We start from the raw sequence: 19,991 nt of genomic DNA, 5'->3' as shown, positions 1-19,991 counted from the left end.
GGGCCTTGACATATGCTGGCGTGAGTATCAGGACCTTGCGTGCCCTGAAAGATTTTAATCCATGACGGCGTAGTGTGTTTGTAGTACTACTACTGGCATCCCTGCATGGTGTCGCCTTTCCCCTGGTGACACCGGCTTACTCACTGCCCCAGACCCTCGGCACAATCATCTGCATTTTCCTGCTTCCTGGTTGTGTGAGTGCTGCAGCGGCGCACCTAGTACACACATGTGCACACTCCTTCATTCTTAAAGGGGCAGCACAAGCATATACTGAATACCCTCCAGCTTGTTTTTCAGAGCTATTTAGTATAATTACTACACCTGTAAGATGGCTTCCAGCCAATTGCTAGGAGTTATCCTGTTGAGACCTTAGCAATAATGTACAACGTGTGGGACAGAGGAGAGACTGTTGGGGACAAGGGAATACTCTAATTTTACCCCATTATGGCAAAATCAGCGACTGGTGGACTTTGATCTAAAGTCTGAATTCCCCTTGATTCCCAACCTCTGAAACCAGTAAATTTGTCAGTTAGTAGGAAATGGAACACTTAAAAGCTTTAACAAACTACAAAAAGAATACATTGCCTCACGGCCTCTTCTTTCGATACCTACAACTTAGATCTGCATGCATAACTCATTTTAGTGCTGTGGCACCGGATATACGAAATAACTATTTACTAGACTCAATAGCAGCGGCAAAATACACGACCGGCTTAATTTCAAACATCTATCAGAAACTCTCTCACAGTCTCACATGGGAGACCATCCCTTGACCGCTACATTAAAATAGGAAGCAGATGTGATGCGGATTATGGAAGTTTTGAATCCCCAATGGCTGTAGATCTTTTGCGAACATTGTATCAAGCTTACAAACTTATTGCACAACATTGGCCAGATGGTCAACCACCGACAGTTAATGAGTTAATAAATAAGCAAAACAATATTATTTGGTTGGAAATTTGACAACATCTGGGGAACCTGGTTGAATGTTCCATGTCTACCATCTAGAGTACTCCAGAGAAATAACATGGCAATTTCTGGCTTCATGAACACTTGTAGTATCATCAATCCAGGTTAAATGAGATAAGTAGGGCGAGTACACATGCAAACTAATTATGATAACTGAATGGCAGATATTCTAATGTATACACACCACAAAAAAAATAATATGAATACAGATTTCTCTGGAGTATTATCAGGGAGGGATGGTTGTATTAGTTTGAATGAAAAAAAATAAAAATAAAATCGAATCCTTGGAAGATGACAACTTTATTATATTTTATGTAGAACAATAACATATAATGATACCATGTAACATTGAAAATATTTGTCCTACTGATGTCTGTTTGTAAAAACTATTGTGTAATTTTCTTAATAAAAATTATCTAATAAAAAAGTGTGTATTATAGACCATGAAATATAGTAATTTCTAAAGTAATTTCCCTTTCTCATTCAATAATAAGTCTGTCTTTTATATGTTTTTGTACAATTTGTCAATAATGTATATAGTTTGAGTTATTTTTGATGGTCAACAAAATACTATTTTCCAGTAATTCATTTTTCACACTCTAGGTATGATAATGTCATTTCCTCTGTGTGGGATTTTGACTTCTCATTCCTCATGTTTGGTCCTGTTAAAATATAAAACACTTCTGTAAACCTCCCATGCTGGCGCGGTTCCAGCAGTGTCAGCACTTGCAATTCGGGGGCTCAGGTTTTTATGTCATATGAGCCCTGCTTCCAATTAGCGCTGGCTTCACTGTTCTCACCTTCAAACAAATCGAACAATAAGAGGAAGTCAAAGAGAAGTCACAGCACTGGCTTCTAGGGTTGAGCGACTTTTACTTTTTTAGGATCGAGTCGGGTTTCACGAAACCCGACTTTCTCAAAAGTTGAGTCGATTGAAATCGGCCGATTATCGCGAAAAGTCGGGGATCGACCGAAACACGAAACCCAATGTAAGTCAATGGGAAATCAAAGTCTCTCTCTCTCTCCCCTCCGTGCAAAGCATTGGTTGTGTTGGACTGTGGAAATTGCTACATCCCAAACGGTAATATGGCAGTTATACCCCCTGTGACGCCGCAGAAAACAAGCCGGAACCTATGTCATCACGTTGCCCACACTCCTTCATTGGCTGAAAAAATGGCGGGGAAAGCGTCATACGAAACGCGACTTTGGCGTGAAGATCGCCGACCGCATGGCCGAACCCACAGTGGGATCGGGTCGGGTTTCATGAAACCCGACCTTGCTGAAAGTCGGCGATTTTTGAAAATGTCCGATCCGTTTCGCTCAACCCTACTGGCTTCATGTTCAATACATCGAGGGCGGGGACAGTGAAGCTGGGGCTGATTGGGCACAGGGCTTGTGTGATGCAACAACCTCATGAGCCCCAGGAATGTGGGTGACGATACCACTGGAACAGCACCGGTACGGAAGGTGAATATGATTTTTTTTTTAATTTTAACAAGGCAAAACATGATGACAACTCCTTTAAGTAAATACAATTTCCGTTTAAAACATTTCCCACATTAAGAACATGAAAAAGGCTTTTCCCCTGTGTGAATTCTCTGGTGCTTAAGCAAATCTGATTTCCGGATAACACATTTCCCACATTCTGAACAGGAAAAAGGCTTCTCCCCTGTGTGGGTTCTCTGGTGGTAATCAAGAACCGATTTCCAGATGAAACATTTCCCACATTGTGAACATGAAAAAGGCTTCTCATCTGTGTGAATTCTCTGGTGGTGATCAAGAGACGATTTCTGGATAAAACATTTCCCACATTCTGAACATGAAAAAGGCTTCTCCCCTGTGTGAATTCTCTGGTGCTTAAGCAAATCTGATTTCTGGCTAAAACATTTCCCACATTCTGAACAAGAAAAAGGCTTCTCACCTGTGTGGGTTCTCTGGTGCTGATCAAGATGCACTTTCAGGTTAAAACACCTCCCACATTCTGAACAGGAAAAAGGCTTCTCACCTGTGTGGGTTCTCTGGTGGTGATCAAGAGACGATTTCTGGATAAAACATTTCCCACATTCTGAACATGAAAAAGGCTTCTCCCCTGTGTGAATTCTCTGGTGCTTAAGCAAATCTGATTTCTGGCTAAAACATTTCCCACATTCTGAACAAGAAAAAGGCTTCTCACCTGTGTGGGTTCTCTGGTGCTGATCAAGATGCACTTTCAGGTTAAAACACCTCCCACATTCTGAACAGGAAAAAGGCTTCTCACCTGTGTGGGTTCTCTGGTGGTAATCAAGAACCGATTTCCAGAAGAAACATTTCCCACATTCTGAACATGAAAAAGGCTTCTCACCTGTGTGAATTCTCTGGTGCTTAAGCAAACCTGATTTCTGGCTAAAACATTTCCCACATTCTGAACAGGAAAAAGGCTTCTCCCCTGTGTGAATTCTCTGGTGCTTAAGCAAATTTGATTTATGGTTAAAACATTTCCCACATTTTGAACAAGAACATCTGTTCTCTGCTGTGTGAATTGTTTGATGTTTAAGAAAATGCTTTTCAAGCGGAAAGCTATTTCCATATTCGGAAGGTGAAAACGGCTTCTTTGATTTAGGAGCAGTTCGTTTTTTAATGCTTATTTTATGACTTTGATTTTCCTTAGTAGTTGGTAAGGAATCAGAAGACAGGACCCATTTCAAAGGATCAGATGACAGATCTTTGCTGTGAAGGCATGATGGTATATCTGGCGTAATGACATTCACTTCAATTGTATCCCGTGTGATCTCAAGATCCTCCGATTTAAAAATTGAAGATGAAAGCTGCCCCTCTGATCTCCTGGTACAGTAATCTGCTAAGAATAAAAGCAATTATTTTTCCACGAAATATCAACAATTTAATATTTTTTGAACATTTCAACTTAAACGGTCATTAAAAATGGCAACTTATGTAATATATTTGAATTATTCACCAACAAAATGACAGTTCACAGTCTAATAGAAAACATCATAGGATGAACCAGTGGAGCGTGGGGTACAGTCAGTTTGTTCATGCTGCCTCCCAAATATGGAATAAAAAGCCACCAAACAATGTTATGTAGACAAAATAATACCAATGAAAAGTTCTACTCATCTTACAAAAAACAAGTCCCCTCTCAGGTCCATCATCTGTCAATGGAAAAACAGAGGTTTCTACATTATTAGTGGCTTGAAAAGCAACATCACTTCCATAAACCAATCTAGCAAAATCCACTCTCCAAAGTTAAATCTCCCCCTCGCTTACTAGCCTTGCAGTGTGCTCAAACCACATTTAGCATCCATGTATTTGGCATTACTATAGCGAGAAGAACCCACTTAATTTATGGTGCGTGTGTCTTCTGGAGCACAATCTGGGCACTATGTGTTGGGTAATAAAACGGTAAATTTTCCATTTTTACTCTCCAACATCCACTGTGCGCTAATTAACGGAAAGTGGCTGTGGAGTCAAAATTGTCACTACTCCTAAAGATTAATTCACAGAGGGTTATACTGTCCAAAATGGAGTCACTTTATAGGGATTTCTACTGCTCTGGTTTTCTGACATTTTGTCATATTAGGGCTTTTGCAAATGCTCTGTCCCAGCTTCTCTGGGATCTGCTCTTATGCCGTCTGCTTATTCATTCTATAGGCGGCGCTGGTAATGGAGGAGACATAAGAACCAGAAGCTCTGGGGGGCGCAGACTGTCGAGCCACCAAGTTTAAGTTGCCTGCAACCTGTGATACCATCCATTCTGGCAGGGGTACCATCCATGGGTTTGGGTGTGCACGCTGTCCAGCTAGAGTAATCTGCTCCTTACTTCAGCCAACTGGAAAGCACCACACCCCACTAAAGCTTGAAGCATATTGCTGGAAGCTGCGAGATACAGGCTGGTTCTCCTCTGGTTCAGTCCTCTGTACTCAGCTCCCAGCTTGGGTATTTGTTTCCTGTTGTGACTCCGGCCTGTTTACTGACTTTTGATTTTGTATTTTCTCTTCCCTCACGGTTGTAGCCAGAGTACCTGACTATTCTTCTTGTCATCTCATACTACTGAAATGCAAATATCAATGTGGTCCAAGCCTAGGGGTCTGTGTGTAAATCCAGATGTAAAGGGGTTAAAGAAGTTGAAGGATGATGGGCAAAACTGCGACTATATAACACACCTACTGAAATAATCAAGCTGAACAGTCTTTTTAAGTATAAAAAGAAACAATGAGTAACTAACGGCAAAACCTCGTCGGGGTAATTAGAGTATGGAACTCAGTGGCTCTTAGAAAATATTGGCCTTTACGATAGCAATATAAACTATCACATTAATTTCAACAAGAAATATACTTTTAAATAAAACTATATATAAGGCTGTGTGCGCACATTGCGTATTTGCTACACGGTTTCTGCATCTCTTGGCAGAAAAACGCAGCTGACAATACACGTGGTTTTATGCGTTTTTGCATATCCAAAGAGCTAAATAAAGATATATTTAAAAAAAAAAAAAAAAAATTATAATTGTGATGTAATTTCCTTGTTCAACAAGCTATCCTCATTAATATTAAATAAAGACACACACCAGCCTATGTAGGAGCATTAACATAATTAACCTACATATGCTGTAACAAAAAAGCAATTGTCAGAAATCTGCATGAAATGCAATATCTGTTTTATATTTCAAAATATTTTTTAAAAAATTGCCCGGGCTCCCGCATAGTTTTCATAACCAGCAGAGGGAAAGCCGACAGCTGATGTAAATATTCTGGGAAGGAGCCAAAAGCCAAAGATTTGCAGGCTACGAGTATAAATATCAGCTCACAGCTATTTGTTTAGCCTTTACTGGCTAGTTTACAGGGAAACCCCAGGAAAACAATTGACATGGGTTCCTCCTATAAGCTCGAACCAGCTAAGGCTTGACAGACAGCTGCGGGGTGTTATTAATAGCCTGGGAAGGGACCATGGATATTGGCATCCCCCAGGTTAGAAACTTCAGCTCTCAGCCACCCCAGAAATGACGCATCTTATAGATGCACCAGTTCTGGCACTTAGCCTCGCTCTTCCCACTTGCCCTGTAGCGTTGGCAAGTGAGGTTCATATTTGTGGGGTTGATGTCGCCTTTGTATTATCAGGTGACATCAAACCCACAGGTTAGTAATGGAGAGACTTCTATAAGACACCTATCCATTACTAGCCCTAATGATATTGTATAAAACACAGACACCCAGAATAAAGTCCTTTATTTGAAATAATCACAGACTCCTTTATTGAATCAAAATGTACCATATTTACTGAATGCCTAATCTCGAACTCCCTTGTCTCCCGCAAACAATCAAAATAATAATAAACCAACATATACTATCCTGTCCGCCGTAGTCCATTTAATATCAAGTGTCCCACGGCGATCTCACGTGTAGAGCAGTCACATCAGGAGATGTGACTGCTATACCCGGCCTCCAGTGATACATTGACAGGAGGTAATTATTCCCGCAGTGTATCACTGCGCTGCTGTGAGAGTTCACTGGAGTTCATCAGCTGATCAGCTGCAATTCTCTCACTTAGGGCACTACCGCTGTGTGAGAACTTTCCCATACAGCGATGCCGTAAGTGAGAGCACCGGAGCTGATCAGCTAATCAACTCCAGTGAACTTTCACAGTGGCTCAGTGGTACACTGCTTCAGCGACTACCTCCTGTCAAAAGATGTAGCCAGATGGGAGTAGTAGTCCCATCAGACGACGCCTGGGTATACATGTCCGTCGCTTGAGTACAGACACACATTTTCCGCCCACACACAGAGACACACACGCACGTATTCTCCGCTCACACACAGAGACACACGCATATTCTCCGCCCACACAGACACATACATACTCTCCGCCCACACAGACACATACATACTCTCCGCCCACACACAGACACATATTCTCCGCCTACACACTCTTCCTCCTTTTGACAGTATTTCCCTTTGACAATTTGCAGCGTTTTTGACAGCAAATCTGAAGCTAGTCCGCAAACCTTTTTACACCTGTGTTTTAGCTGCAGATTTGACTGACTCAGTTGAAGTCAATGAGTCAAAAACGCAGCAGAAACGCAAAAAGAATTGGCATGCTTCAGAAAATAAAACAATACAAATACGGACAGAAATTTACTGATAATGTGCAGTACACTTCAGGATTGTCTTTGATTTCCCTTGCTTTAGTATTCCATTGCATTTCCGGAGCATTTACAGACGTAAAAAAAAATGCCACGAAAATGGATTGTGTGCATATAGCCCAATAGTGTAGAGCAGACATCTGATAAATTTAGATCTCAAGCATTTCGAAAAGGGAATGGAGACCTTTTTAACCCCTTAACGACCAGAGGTATTTTTGGTTTTGCATTTTCATTTTTTGCTCCCCTTCTTCCCAGAGCCATAACTTTTATTTTTTGTTAAATATTGTAATGTGAGGGCTTGTTTTTTGTGGGTTGAGTTGTATTTTTGAACGAGAGTTTAGTTTTAACATATTGTTTACTGGAAAACGGGAAAAAAAATTCCAAGTGCAGTGAAATTGAAAAAAAAGGGCAATCCCACAGTTGTTTTTTGTCTTGCTTTTTTACTATATTCACTAAATACTAAAACTGACCTGCCAGTATGATTCTCCAGATTACCACAAATTCATAGACACCAAACATGTCTACGTTCTTTTTTATCCAAGTGGTGACAAAAAAAATCCAAACTTTGTTAACCCCTTCATGACCCAGCCTATTTTGACCTTAATGACCTGGCCGTTTTTTGCAATTCTGACCAGTGTCCCTTTTTGAAATAATAACTCCGGAACGCTTCAACGGATCCTAGCGGTTCTGAGATTGTTTTTTCGTGACATATTGGGCTTCATGTTAGTGGTAAATTTAGGTCGATAATTTCTGCGTTTATTTGTGAAAAAAATGGAAATCTGGCGAAAATTTTGAAAATTTTGCAATTTTCACATTTTGAATTTTTATTCTGTTAAACCAGAGAGTTATGTAACACAAAATAGTTAATAAATAACATTTCCTACATGTCTACTTTACATCAGCACAATTTTGGAAACAAATTTTTTTTTTGCTAGGAAGTTATAAGGGTTAAAATTTGACCAGTGATTTCTCATTTTTACAACAAAATTTACAAAACCATTTTTTTTTAGGGACCACTTCACATTTGAAGTCAGTTTGAGGGTTCTATATGGCTGAAAATACCAAAAAGTGACACCATTCTAATAACTGCACCCCTCAAGGTGCTCAAAACCACATTCAAGAAGTTTATTAACCCTTAGGTGTTTCACAGCAGCAGAAGCAACATGGAAGTAAAAAATGAACATTTAACTTTTTAGTCACAAAAATGATCTTTTAGCGAAAATTTTTTTATTTTCCCAAGCGTAAAAGGAGAAACTGGACCACGAACGTTGTTGTCCAATTTGTCCTGAGTACGCTGATACCTCATATGTGGGGGTAAACCACTGTTTGGGTGCACGGCAGGGCTCGGAAGGGAAGGAGCGCCATTTGACTTTTTCAATGAAAAATTGGCTCCAATCTTTAGCGGACACCATGTCGTGTTTGGAGAGCCCCCCGTGTGCCTAAACATTGGAGCTCCCCCACAAGTGACCCCATTTTGGAAACTAGACCCCCTAAGGAACTTATCTAGAAGCATAGTGAGCACTTTAAACCCCCAGGTGCTTTACAAATTGATCCGTAAAAATGAAACAGTACTTTTTTTTTTTTCACAAAAAAATTATTTTAGCCTCAATTTTTTCATTTTCACATGGGCAACAGGATAAAATGGATCCAAAAATTTGTTGGACAATTTCTCCTGAGTACACCGATACCTCACATGTGGGGGTAAACCACTGTTTGGGCACATGGTAAGGCTCGGAAGGGAAGGAGCGCCATTTGACTTTTTGAATGAAAAATTATCTCCATCGTTAGCGGACACCATGTCGCGTTTGGAGAGACCCTGTGTGCCTAAACATTGGAGCTCCCCCACATGTGACCCCATTTTGGAAACTAGACCCCCCCAAGGAACTTATCTAGATGCATAGTGAGCACTTTAAACCCCCAGCTGCTTCACAGAAGTTTATAACGCAGAGCCGAGAAAATAAAAAATAATTTTTCTTTCCTCAAAAATGATTTTTTAGCTTGCAATTTATTCTTTTCCCAAGGGTTACAGGAGAAATTGGACCCCAAAAGTTGTTGTCCAGTTTCTCCTGAGTACACTGGTACCCCATATGTGGGGGTAAACCACTGTTTGGGCACACGTCGGGGCTCGGAAGGGAGAAAGCACCATTTGACTTTTTCAACGCAAGATTGGCTGGAATCAATGGTGGCGCCATGTCGCGTTTGGAGACCCCCTGATGTGCCTAAACAGTGGAAACCCCACAATTCTAACTCCAACACTAACCCCAACACACTCCTAACCCTAATCCCAACCCTAACCCCAACACACCCCTAACCCCAGTCTTAACCCTAATTCCAACCCTAACCCTAAGGCTATGTGCCCACGTTGCGGATTTGTGTGCGGATTTGTGTGCGCTTTACCTGCTGATTTACCGCGGATTTCCAGTGTTTTTTTGTGTGGATTTCACCTGCGGATTCCTATTATGGAGCAGGTGTAAAACGCTGCGAAATCCGCACAAAGAATTGACATGCTGCGGAAAGTACAATGCAGTGTTTCCGCGCTGTATTTTCCGCACCATGGGCACAGCGGATTTGGTTTTCCATACGTTTACGTGGTACTGTAAACGTGATGGAAAACTGCTACGAATCCGCAGCGACCAATCCGCTGCGGATCCGCAGCCAAATCTGCACCATGTGCACATAGCCTAATTCTAACCCTAATTGCAACCCTAGCCCTAATTCTAACCCTATCCCTAAGTGCAGCCCTATCCCTAAGTGCAGCCCTATCCCTAAGTGCAGCCCTATCCCTAAGTGCAGCCCTATCCCTAAGTGCAGCCCTATCCCTAAGTGCAGCCCTATCCCTAAGTGCAGCCCTATCCCTAAGTGCAGCCCTATCCCTAAGTGCAGCCCTATCCCTAAGTGCAGCCCTATCCCTAAGTGCAGCCCTATCCCTAAGTGCAGCCCTATCCCTAAGTGCAGCCCTATCCCTAAGTGCAGCCCTATCCCTAAGTGCAGCCCTATCCCTAAGTGCAGCCCTATCCCTAAGTGCAACCCTATCCCTAAGTGCAGCCCTATCCCTAAGTGCAACCCTATCCCTAAGTGCAGCCCTATCCCTAAGTGCAGCCCTATCCCTAAGTGCAGCCCTATCCCTAAGTGCAACCCTATCCCTAAGTGCAACCCTATCCCTAAGTGCAACCCTAGGTGCATCCCTAAGTGCAACCCTATCCCTAAGTGCAACCCTATCCCTAAGTGCAACCCTATCCCTAAGTGCAACCCTATCCCTAAGTGCAACCCTATCCCTAAGTGCAACCCTAAGTGCAACCCTAAGTGCAACCCTACCCCTAATCCTAACAGAAAAACAAAAATAAATATATTTTCAGTATTTTATTATTGGCCCTACCTATGGGGGTGATAAAGGGGGGGGGGGGGGGGTTATTTACTATTTTTTTTTATTTTGATCGCTGTGATAGAACCTATCGCAGCGATCAAAATGTGCAAAGAACGAATCTGCCGGCAGGCATATTCGGCCGGCGCACTGCGCATGCGCCTGCCATTTTCCAAGATGGCGGCGCCCATGCGAGAAGACCGAGGACACCGGGAGGGACACCGGGACTAGGTAAGTATGGGGGGGGTGCGATCGGACAGCGGGGGGGAGGGTCGGATGGGAGAGGAAGGCGCTTAGGACAGGACGGAGGGGTACGGAACACTGACGGCGGCTGCAGATCGCCGCTGTCAGTCGGTGGGGTGGGCAGTTCGGGGTCTCCAGCCATGGCAGATGCTATTGCAGCATCGGCCATGGTTGGATTGTAATATTTCACCATTTTCATAGGTGAAATATTACAAATTGCTCTGATTGGCTGTTGCACTTTCAACAGCCAATCAGAGCGATCGAAGCCACGGGGGGGGGGGGGGGGGGGGGGGCGAAGCCACCCCCTGGGCTAAAGTACCACTCCCCGTCCCTGCATGTCGGGTGAAATTGGAGTTAACCCTTTCTACCGGCCTGCAGGGATGCGATCATTCTGTGACACAGCATATGCGTCACAGGTCGGATTGGCACAGACTTTCATGACGCCTACGCTGTGTCACAGGTCGGGAAGGGGTTAAAAAATAAATAAATAAATAGCACCATTTTCCGATACCCGTAGCTTCTCCATTTTTCGTGATCTTGGGTTGGGTGAGGGCTGATTTTTTGCGCACTGAGCTGACATTTTTAATTATACCATTTTGGTGCATATACAATGTTTTGATCGTCAGTTATTGCATTTTAATGCAATGTCATGGAGACCAAAAAAAAGAAAGTAATTCTGGCACTGACTTTTTTTGTCGCTACGCCATTTAGCAATCAGGTTAGTTCTTTTTTAATATTGATATATTGGGTGATTCTGAACTCGGCGATATCAAATAGGTTTATGTTTGATTTTTTTATTGTTTTAAATAGGGCAAAAGGGGGTGATTTGAACTTTTATATTTTTTTATATTTTTAAAAACATTTTTTTTTCTACTTTTGGCATGCTTCAATAGTCTCCATGGACACTTCTATTTTGGACTAGAAGCTGCCATAACCCGATCGGCTCAGCTACATACAAGCGATGATCAGATCACCTGGATGTAGCAGGATTACTCACTTGTATGTGCTCCCACCACGTGCAAGCCAGCAGTGACAACCATAGAGGTCTCCAGGAGACCTCTGGTTGTCATGCCAACCCATCGGTGACCCGATGTCGGAAAGGGGTTAAGGACTACCACGGAGTTACAGACTCAGATAACTGAGGCAGGGTGATCCCACCACAATCAAAATATCATACAGATGAACAGGTAAAAAAAATATAGACTTTTTATTTTATGATACATCCCCAACAACAACGTATGTATGAGGGGAGAGCTCAAACACTAAACCAGAGCACCCATTTATGGTGAACCACTGGAGAAATTATGAGAGTCCTGTCTAGAAGAGTAGAGAAAGTATTAGTGCCCCCCATTTCAGGAGAGATTGTACATTAATCAGAATTATTGAGGATTGAAAGCCTAATGTACCGCATATACTCGAGTATAAGCCGACCCGATTATAAGCCGACCCCCCCTAATTTTGCCACAAAAAAACTGGGAAAACTTAATGACTCGAATATAAGCCAAGGGTGGGAAATGCAGCAGCTACCGGTAAACGTCAAAAGTAAAAAATAGATACCAATAAAAGTAAAATTAATTGAGACATCAGTAGGTTAAGTGTTTTTGAATATCCTTATTGAATCAGGAGCCCCATAAAGTTTATGATGGCCCCATAAGATGCTCCATATTAAAATATGCCCCATACAATCCTGCATAAAGGTTAATAATGGCCCCATAAGATGCTCCATACAGACACTTGCCCCATATAATGCTGCACAAACGTTATGGCCCCATAAGATGCTCCATACAGACACTTGCCACATATAATGCTCCACAAACGTTATGGCCTCATAAAGATACTCCATACAGACATTTGCCCCATATAATGCTGCACAAACATTAATTATGGCCTCATAAGATACTCCATATAGACACCACTTGCCCCATACAGTACTGCACAAATGTTATGGCCCCATAAGATGATCCATACAGACACTTGCCCCATTTGCTGTTGCTGCGATTTAAAAAACAAACAAACAAACAAAAAAAACACAACATACCTCTCCGTCGCTCAGGCCCCCGGCACTTTCAATATTCACCTGACTTCGATCCGGCGCCACTCCATCTTAAGCGTCTTCTGCATTGACATTCAGGCAGAGGGCGCGCACTAACCATGTCATCGCGCCCTCTTACCTGAGCGTCACTGCAGAAGACGCTGAAGACGGAGCGGCGCCCGGAACGGGGAGGTGAATACCGCGCAACGCTGCGCTCCCCGTTATACTCACCTGCTCCTGGCGCTGTTAAGTCCCTGTTTCCCCGGCGCCGCAGCTTCTTCCTGTACTGAACGGTCACCGTTACCGCTCATTACAGTAATGAATATGCGGCTCCACCCCTATGGGAGGTAGAGCAGCATATTCATTACTGTAATGAGAGGTACCATGTGACCACTCATTACAGGAAGAAGCTGGGGCGCCAGGGACCTGCAGGGACCGCACCAGGAGCAGGGGAGTATAATTAGACGCCACCGCTCCCTCTCCCTGCCGACCCCTGGGTATGACTCGAGTATAAGCCGAGAGGGGGACTTTCAGCCCCCAAAAATGGGCTGAAAATCTCGGCTTATATTCAAGTATATACGGTAATTTATGATGTGGAGTGAATCCATGAAACCAGGGCTCGAGCCATGCCAACACATCTCCTGCAGGGGTGAATAAATGTACAGTACAGACCCAAAGTTTTGACACACCTTCTCATTTAAAGATTTTTCTGTATTTTCATGACTATGAAAATTGTACATTCACACTGAAGGCATCAAAACTATAAATAAACACATGTGGAATTATATACTTAACAAAAAAGTGTGAAACTACTGAAAATATGTCTTATATTCTAGGTTTTTCAAAGTAGCCACCTTTTGCTGTGATGACTGCTTTGCACACTCTTGGCATTCTCTTGATGAGCTTCAAGAGGTAGTCACCGGGAATGGTCTTCCAACAATCTTGAAGGAGTTCCCAGAGATGCTTAGCACTTGTTGGCCCTTTTGCCTTCACTCTGCGATCCAGCTCACCCCGAACCATCAATTGGGTTCAGGTCTGGTGACTATGGAGGCCAGGTCATCTGGCGTAGCACCCCATCACTCTCCTGCTTGGTCAATTAGCCCTTACACAGCCTGGAGGTGTTTGGGGTCATTGTCCTGTTGAAAAATAAACGATGGTCCAACTAAACGTAAACTGGATGGAATAGCATGCCGCTGCAAGATGCTGTGGTAGCCATGCTGGTTCAGTATGCCTTCAATTTTGAATAAATCCCCAATAGTGTCACCAGCAAAGCACTCCCACACCATCACACCCCCTCCTCCATGCTTCACGGTGGGAACCAGGCATGTAGAGTCCATCCGTTCACCTTTTCTGCGTCGCACAAAGACACGGTGGATGGAACCAAAGATCTCAAATTTGGACTCATCAGACCAAAGCACAGATTTCCACTGGTCTAATGTCCATTCCTTGTGTTCTTTTGCCCAAACAAGTCTCTTCTGCTTGTTGCCTGTCCTTAGCAGTGGTTTCCTAGCAGCTATTTTACCATGAAGGCCTGCTGCACAAAGTCTCCTCTTAACAGTTGTTGTAGAGATGCGTCTGCTGCTGGAACTCTGTGTGGCATTGACCTGGTCTCTAATCTGAGCTGCTGTTAACCTGCGATTTCTGAGGCTGGTGACTTGGATAAACTTATCCTCAGAAGCAGAGGTGACTCTTGGTCTTCCTTTCCTGGGGCAGTCCTTATGTGAGCCAGTTTCTTTGTAGCGCTTGATGGTTTTTCCCACTGCACTTGGGGACACTTTCAAAGTTTTCCCAATTTTTCTGACTAACTGACCTTCATTTCTTAAAGTAATGATAGCCACTCGTTTTTCTTTACTTAGCTGCTTTTTTCTTGCCATAATACAAATTCGAACAGTCTATTCAGTAGGACTGTCAGCTGTGTATCCACCAGACTTCTGCACAACACAACTGATGGTCCCAACCAAGGCAAGAAATCCCACTTATTAAACCTGACAGGGCACACCTGTGAAGTGAAAACCATTTCCGGTGACTACCTCTTGAAGCTCATCAAGAGAATGCCAAGAGTGTGCAAAGCAGTCAAAGCAAAAGGTGGCTACTTTGAATAACCTAGAATATAAGACATAACAAAAAAGTGTGAAACAACTGAAATTAAGTATATAATGCCACGTGTTAATTCATAGTTTTGATGCCTTTAGTGTGAATGTACAAATTTCATAGTCATGAAAATACAGAAAAATCTTTAAATGAGAAGGTGTGTCCAAACTTTTAGTCTGTACTGTATATTACAGCCATCAGAGCCACACAGCTTAGAGATATATCATGGCACAGGTGTAATGTTTTTATGTAGTTTATCACAATTCTCCTTGAAGTTATTTGGTTTTAAAAGAAAAGCCGGATTACTTACCGGTAATGCCCTTTTAATGAACCACGAAAGCACCCACTTGAGAGAGGGACCCGCCCATAGGAACAGGAAACCTAAAGAGATAAAAAGGGTCCCCCTCTCCTCCTCAGTTGTTTTTCAGAGTACGAGAGGAACCGCCGTTGTTAATTTAATATATATGTCCGTAAACTTTTGTACGTTTTATCTTATTTATATTCACCCATGAACAAAATATACCGTATATGTAACCATACATAGCAACTAGGGTGGGAAGTGACAGGGTGCTGTCGTGGCTCATTAAAAGGGCATTACCTGTAAGTAATCCGACTTTTTACCCTTCGCCACGACAGCACCCAATTGAGAGATTTACAGAGAACCTTCACCTGGGTGGGATCACCGTGCTGAGGACAGCTCTCCCGAATGCCAAGTCAGATGTAGAAGATAGATCAAGTCTATAATGCTTATAAAAGGTCAAGGGTGACGACCCGGTTGCGGCCTTACATATGAGCTCGATGGAGATGTCTTTATTCTCTGCCAACGAGGATGATACAGCCTGGGCCGAATGTGCTTTCACTCCTTCTGGAGGATTTTTGCTTTTTGATAAGTAGGCCAGACAGATGGCATCTCTGATCCAGCAGGACAAGGTAGCCTTCGTAACCCTGTGGCCTTTTCTGTGACCCTGAAAACATCCAAACAGAGCCCTACTCTGTCTGCAGGACTGGGTTCTCTCTTTGTAATTTAAGACTGCTCTTTTCACATCCAACATATGTAGCTTCTCTTCCTCTGGATTTGATGGATTGTCATAAAAGGAAGGCAACACGATCTCTTGAGATCTATGGTAATAGGATGCTATTTTGGGAAGATATGATGGATCAGGCTTGAGAACCACCCTGTCCTGGTATATCATTAAGAAAGAAGGGTCTATGGAGAGAGCTTGGATGTCCCCTACTCTTCTGGCCGAGGTCAAGGCTATCAATAAGGCTACCTTATACGTGAGATTTTTTAGAGGAATAGAATGTAAGGGCTCAAAAGGGGGTTCACTTAAAGCATCAAGAACTAGATTCAAGTCCCAGGGAGGTAAACGTGGGATATGTAATATGGTACATCTTTTGCATGCTCTAATGAATCTTGCTATCCACCTGTCCCCCGCTATGTTAGCACTATAGAGGGCTCCTAAAGCGGACACCTGAACCCTTAACGTATTGACTGACAAACCCAATGCATGGCCTTTTTGTAGGAACTCTAGGATGGCTTTAATAGGAACCTTGCTAGAGAAGGGTTTTGTATAGAAAGTCAGGAACGTTTTCCATACTCTACTGTATATTAAAGTTGTAGATTTCTTCCTGCTTAACATTAAGGTGTTAATTACCGTATTTTCCGGCATATAAGACGACTGGGCGTATAAGACGACCCCCGACTTTTAAGAAGATTTTCAGGGGTTAAAAAGTAGTCTTATACGCCAGAAAATACAGTAGTTCTTGAGAAAACCCTCTTAATGTCAGTATTTGCCTCTCAAGTTCCACGCCGTTAGGTGAAGACCTTTCACTTGTGGATGGTAAAATGGACCCTGAGACAGTAGGTCTGGGATCACTGGCAGAATCCAGGGATCGCAAACTGACATCGCTCGAAGACAAGAGAACCAAAGCCTTTTTGGCCAGAATGGTGCTATCAGAATGATCCTGGCCTTTTCTTCCCTTATCTTCTTGATGACCAACGGAATCAGCATCATTGGAGGAAAGGCATAGGCTAGGCAGGGTGGATAAAAATCAATGTTTTTTTAAAAAAAATCAAAAAAAAAATCGGATTTTTTTGATTTAAATCGGATTTTTTTGATTTAAATCGGATTTTTTTCAATAAACTGCTTTTTGAGGAAAATATTTTACCATCCAAAGGTTCTTCCATCATGAGATAAAGCTGAGTTGTTTAACTCAGTAGAATAAAGGCTGTATATGTGTAACATTCACAATGCCATGCTCTTCCAGAGGTTTCTGTAGGATGCTGACTATCCAACAAGTTTGGGCATGTCAACTGAATGGAAAAAGAAACTAAACCAAAAGTGAAACCAAGCTAGAAGTGTGGAATTAAAGGGGCAGTATGAACAAAATGTGGAGGCTATTAATAGTTTATACAATTAAGACATGCTGCTTTTAAACACCTACCTATTGCCATATAGTAAAACAAAAAAGATTTTTACTTACTTTGGGGTCCCCCCCTCACCCTGGCGTTAGATCGTTGCCCCTAGTTTCGTCCGTGTAACTATGGGCGCACATGCGCACTGCTCTCACTTCTCATTTTAATCGTGATTTATATTAAAAAAACCTTTTGATTTAAATCAGTGATTTAAATCAGGATTAAAATCATGATTTAAATCGATCCGATTTAAATAGAAAAAAATCTTTTGATTTAAATCGTGATTTAAATCGGCGTGATTTAAATCAATCCACCCTGAGGCTAGGTCGTAGTTCCACGGGTACTGGAGCGAGTCTATTATGTCTGGATGATCTACTACATTTAAGGAGGCGAACATCTGCACTTGTCTGTTTTTTTCTGGTGGCGAACAGGTCTATTTGTGGAAGACCCCATATTTTCACTATGCTCCTGAATATTTGAGGATTGAGAGTCCATTCTCCTTGGCGGAGTGCATGGCGACTTAGGAAGTCGGCATTTGAATTTTCTACTCCTCTAATATGGAGAGCCGTGAGTGACAGAAAATTGGGTTCTGCTAGGTTGAAAATGTTTGCCGCTGAAGACATTAGACTTCCTGATCGCGTTCCGCCTTGACGATTTAAATATGCGACGGATGTTGTGTTGTCTGATAGGATTCTCATATGGGATCCTTGGAGCTGAGGAAGGAAAGCATTTAAGGCATAATTAACAGCTTTTAGTTCCTTCCAGTTGGAGGACTGCTGAATCTCTACCGTATTCCAGCAACCTTGAGCTATATTTTTACTGAAATGGGCTCCCCACACCTCTGGGCCTGCGTCAGTGGTGACTATTTTAGAGGGGATTATTGTCCATGAGACACCTCTGGACAAATGATTTTAATCTAACCACCAATGCAGTGAATTAATCACGTCTTTTGATAGGGTAATTTTTGTATTTAAATGACCCTGACAGTGTGATTGTGCATACAGGATCTCATGTTGCAAGGCCCTAGTATGATATTGGGCCCATTGAACCGCAGGGATGCAGGAGGAGAGTAAGCCTAAAAGAGACATGGCATCTCTTAGGGACATTTGAGGATTAGACCTTGCCATAGTAACTTTTGAAATTATGGTTAATTTTTGGGATTCTGGTAAGAAACATTTTTGACTTACAGAGTCCAAGATTAGTCCTAGGAAGGGCTGAAGTGTTTCTGGTTGAAGCCGGGATTTTTTGAAGTTCACAATTCAACCTAAAGCCTGCAAAGATGAAATGGTATTAGCCAAACGTTCTTTACATTGCGAGGCTGAATTTCCAATTATTAAAAAGTCATCTAGGTAAGGTACGATTAACGTATCCTGATGACACAGATAAGCCATCACCACGAGCATGACTTTTGTGAAAGCCCGAGGAGCCATGGAAAGGCCGAATGGCATAGCCGTAAATTGGAAGTGACGGATCCGGCCCTGTAGGTTGACCGCCACTCTGAGGTATTGTTGATGTTCTGCACAGATGGCAAGATGGTAGTACACATCCTTCAAATGTAGACCCGTCATGAAACATCTAGGAAACAAAAATTTAACAGTGGACCTTATTGATTCCATCTTGAAGGTGTGGTCATGCAAAAAGGAATTTAATCTTTTTAGGTTAATTATAGTACGAAAAGAACCATCCGGTTTAGGAACCAGAAACAAAGAGGAATAAAATCCTCTCCCTTCCTGATGCTTTGGTACTTCTATGAGAACATTCTTAGCCAAAAGACTCAGAATTTCTGACTGAAGCGCTTCTTGCTGTTCCGGCACTCTCAGTGATGTTACAATAAAAGTATCCCTTGGTAGTTGGGAAAATTCTAATTTTAGTCCGGATTTTACTAGACGAAGGATCCACTGGTTTGAAGTTATGCATTCCCATTTGTGGTGAAAATATTTCAGTCTTCCACCCACTGGGATTTCATTACTGACGGTATCTACCACGTCTGGATGTTTCAGGATTACTAAATAAGGCACCTTTCTGTTTTGTTTCCTTTGTTTCCCAGCGATCCCTTTGTGGCTCATACGGCCTTCTCCTGTTAAATGGCCGTCTTCTAAGCGCTCTCCTATAAATAAACATAACAAAAACGCAGTTAAATGCTCCCATAAAATGTATAAGTTTATTTAGAAACCAATAAAACATATCAAAACAGAGGACAGATTAATGGACAACAATGAGGGGAAATGAAGCACTATGTGGCGGTACAAGTTGCCCAAGGACTACAAGGCCCCATCCCTGCACAACCATACCAATGATTATAATTACCTTACATACTCGAGTATAAGCCGACCCGAGTATAAGCCTACCCCCCTAATTTTGCCACAAAAACTGGGAAAACTTAATGACTCGAGTAGAAGCCTAGGGTGGGAAATGTAGCAACTACCGGTAAATGTCAAAATTAAAAATAGATACCAATAAAAGTAAAATTAATTGAGACATCAGTAGGTTAAGTATTTTTGAATATCCATATTGAATCAGGAGCCACATATAATGCTCCATGCAGTTTATGATGGCCCCATAAGATGTTCCATATTAAAATATGCCCCATATAATCCTGCATAAAGGTTAATAAAGGCCCCATAAGATCCTCCATAGACACATTTGCCCAATATAATGCTGCACAAATGCTGATTATGGCCCCATAAGATGCTCTATAAAGATATTTGCCCCATATAGTGCTGCAAAAACCTTGATTATGGCC

The 19,991-nt window shown here is 42.3% G+C and overlaps 1 protein-coding gene across 4 annotated transcripts in view; it reads right to left on the bottom strand.

The window, feature by feature from the left end:
• Positions 1-1,259: 1,259 nt before the first annotated feature.
• The window catches only part of LOC143766554 (uncharacterized), a 31,310-nt gene continuing 12,578 nt past the window's right edge, over positions 1,260-19,991 (bottom strand). For 2 of the 4 annotated variants that reach the window (XM_077254334.1, XM_077254333.1), the window contains one exon: positions 1,260-3,802. In XM_077254334.1, the coding sequence (XP_077110449.1) occupies positions 2,529-3,802 (1,274 nt within the window). In that variant the 3' untranslated portion in view covers positions 1,260-2,528. Of the gene's footprint in view, positions 3,806-19,991 lie in introns of all 4 variants that reach the window. The other 2 variants (XM_077254335.1, XM_077254332.1) reach the window with 2 other exon arrangements.

This window comes from Ranitomeya variabilis, chromosome 4 (genome assembly GCF_051348905.1).
Source record: "Ranitomeya variabilis isolate aRanVar5 chromosome 4, aRanVar5.hap1, whole genome shotgun sequence".
In the NCBI taxonomy this organism is placed as follows: Eukaryota; Metazoa; Chordata; class Amphibia; order Anura; family Dendrobatidae; genus Ranitomeya; species Ranitomeya variabilis.
The sequence above is the reverse complement of the archived record's forward strand: the minus strand, read 5'-3'. Positions and strand labels throughout refer to the sequence as shown.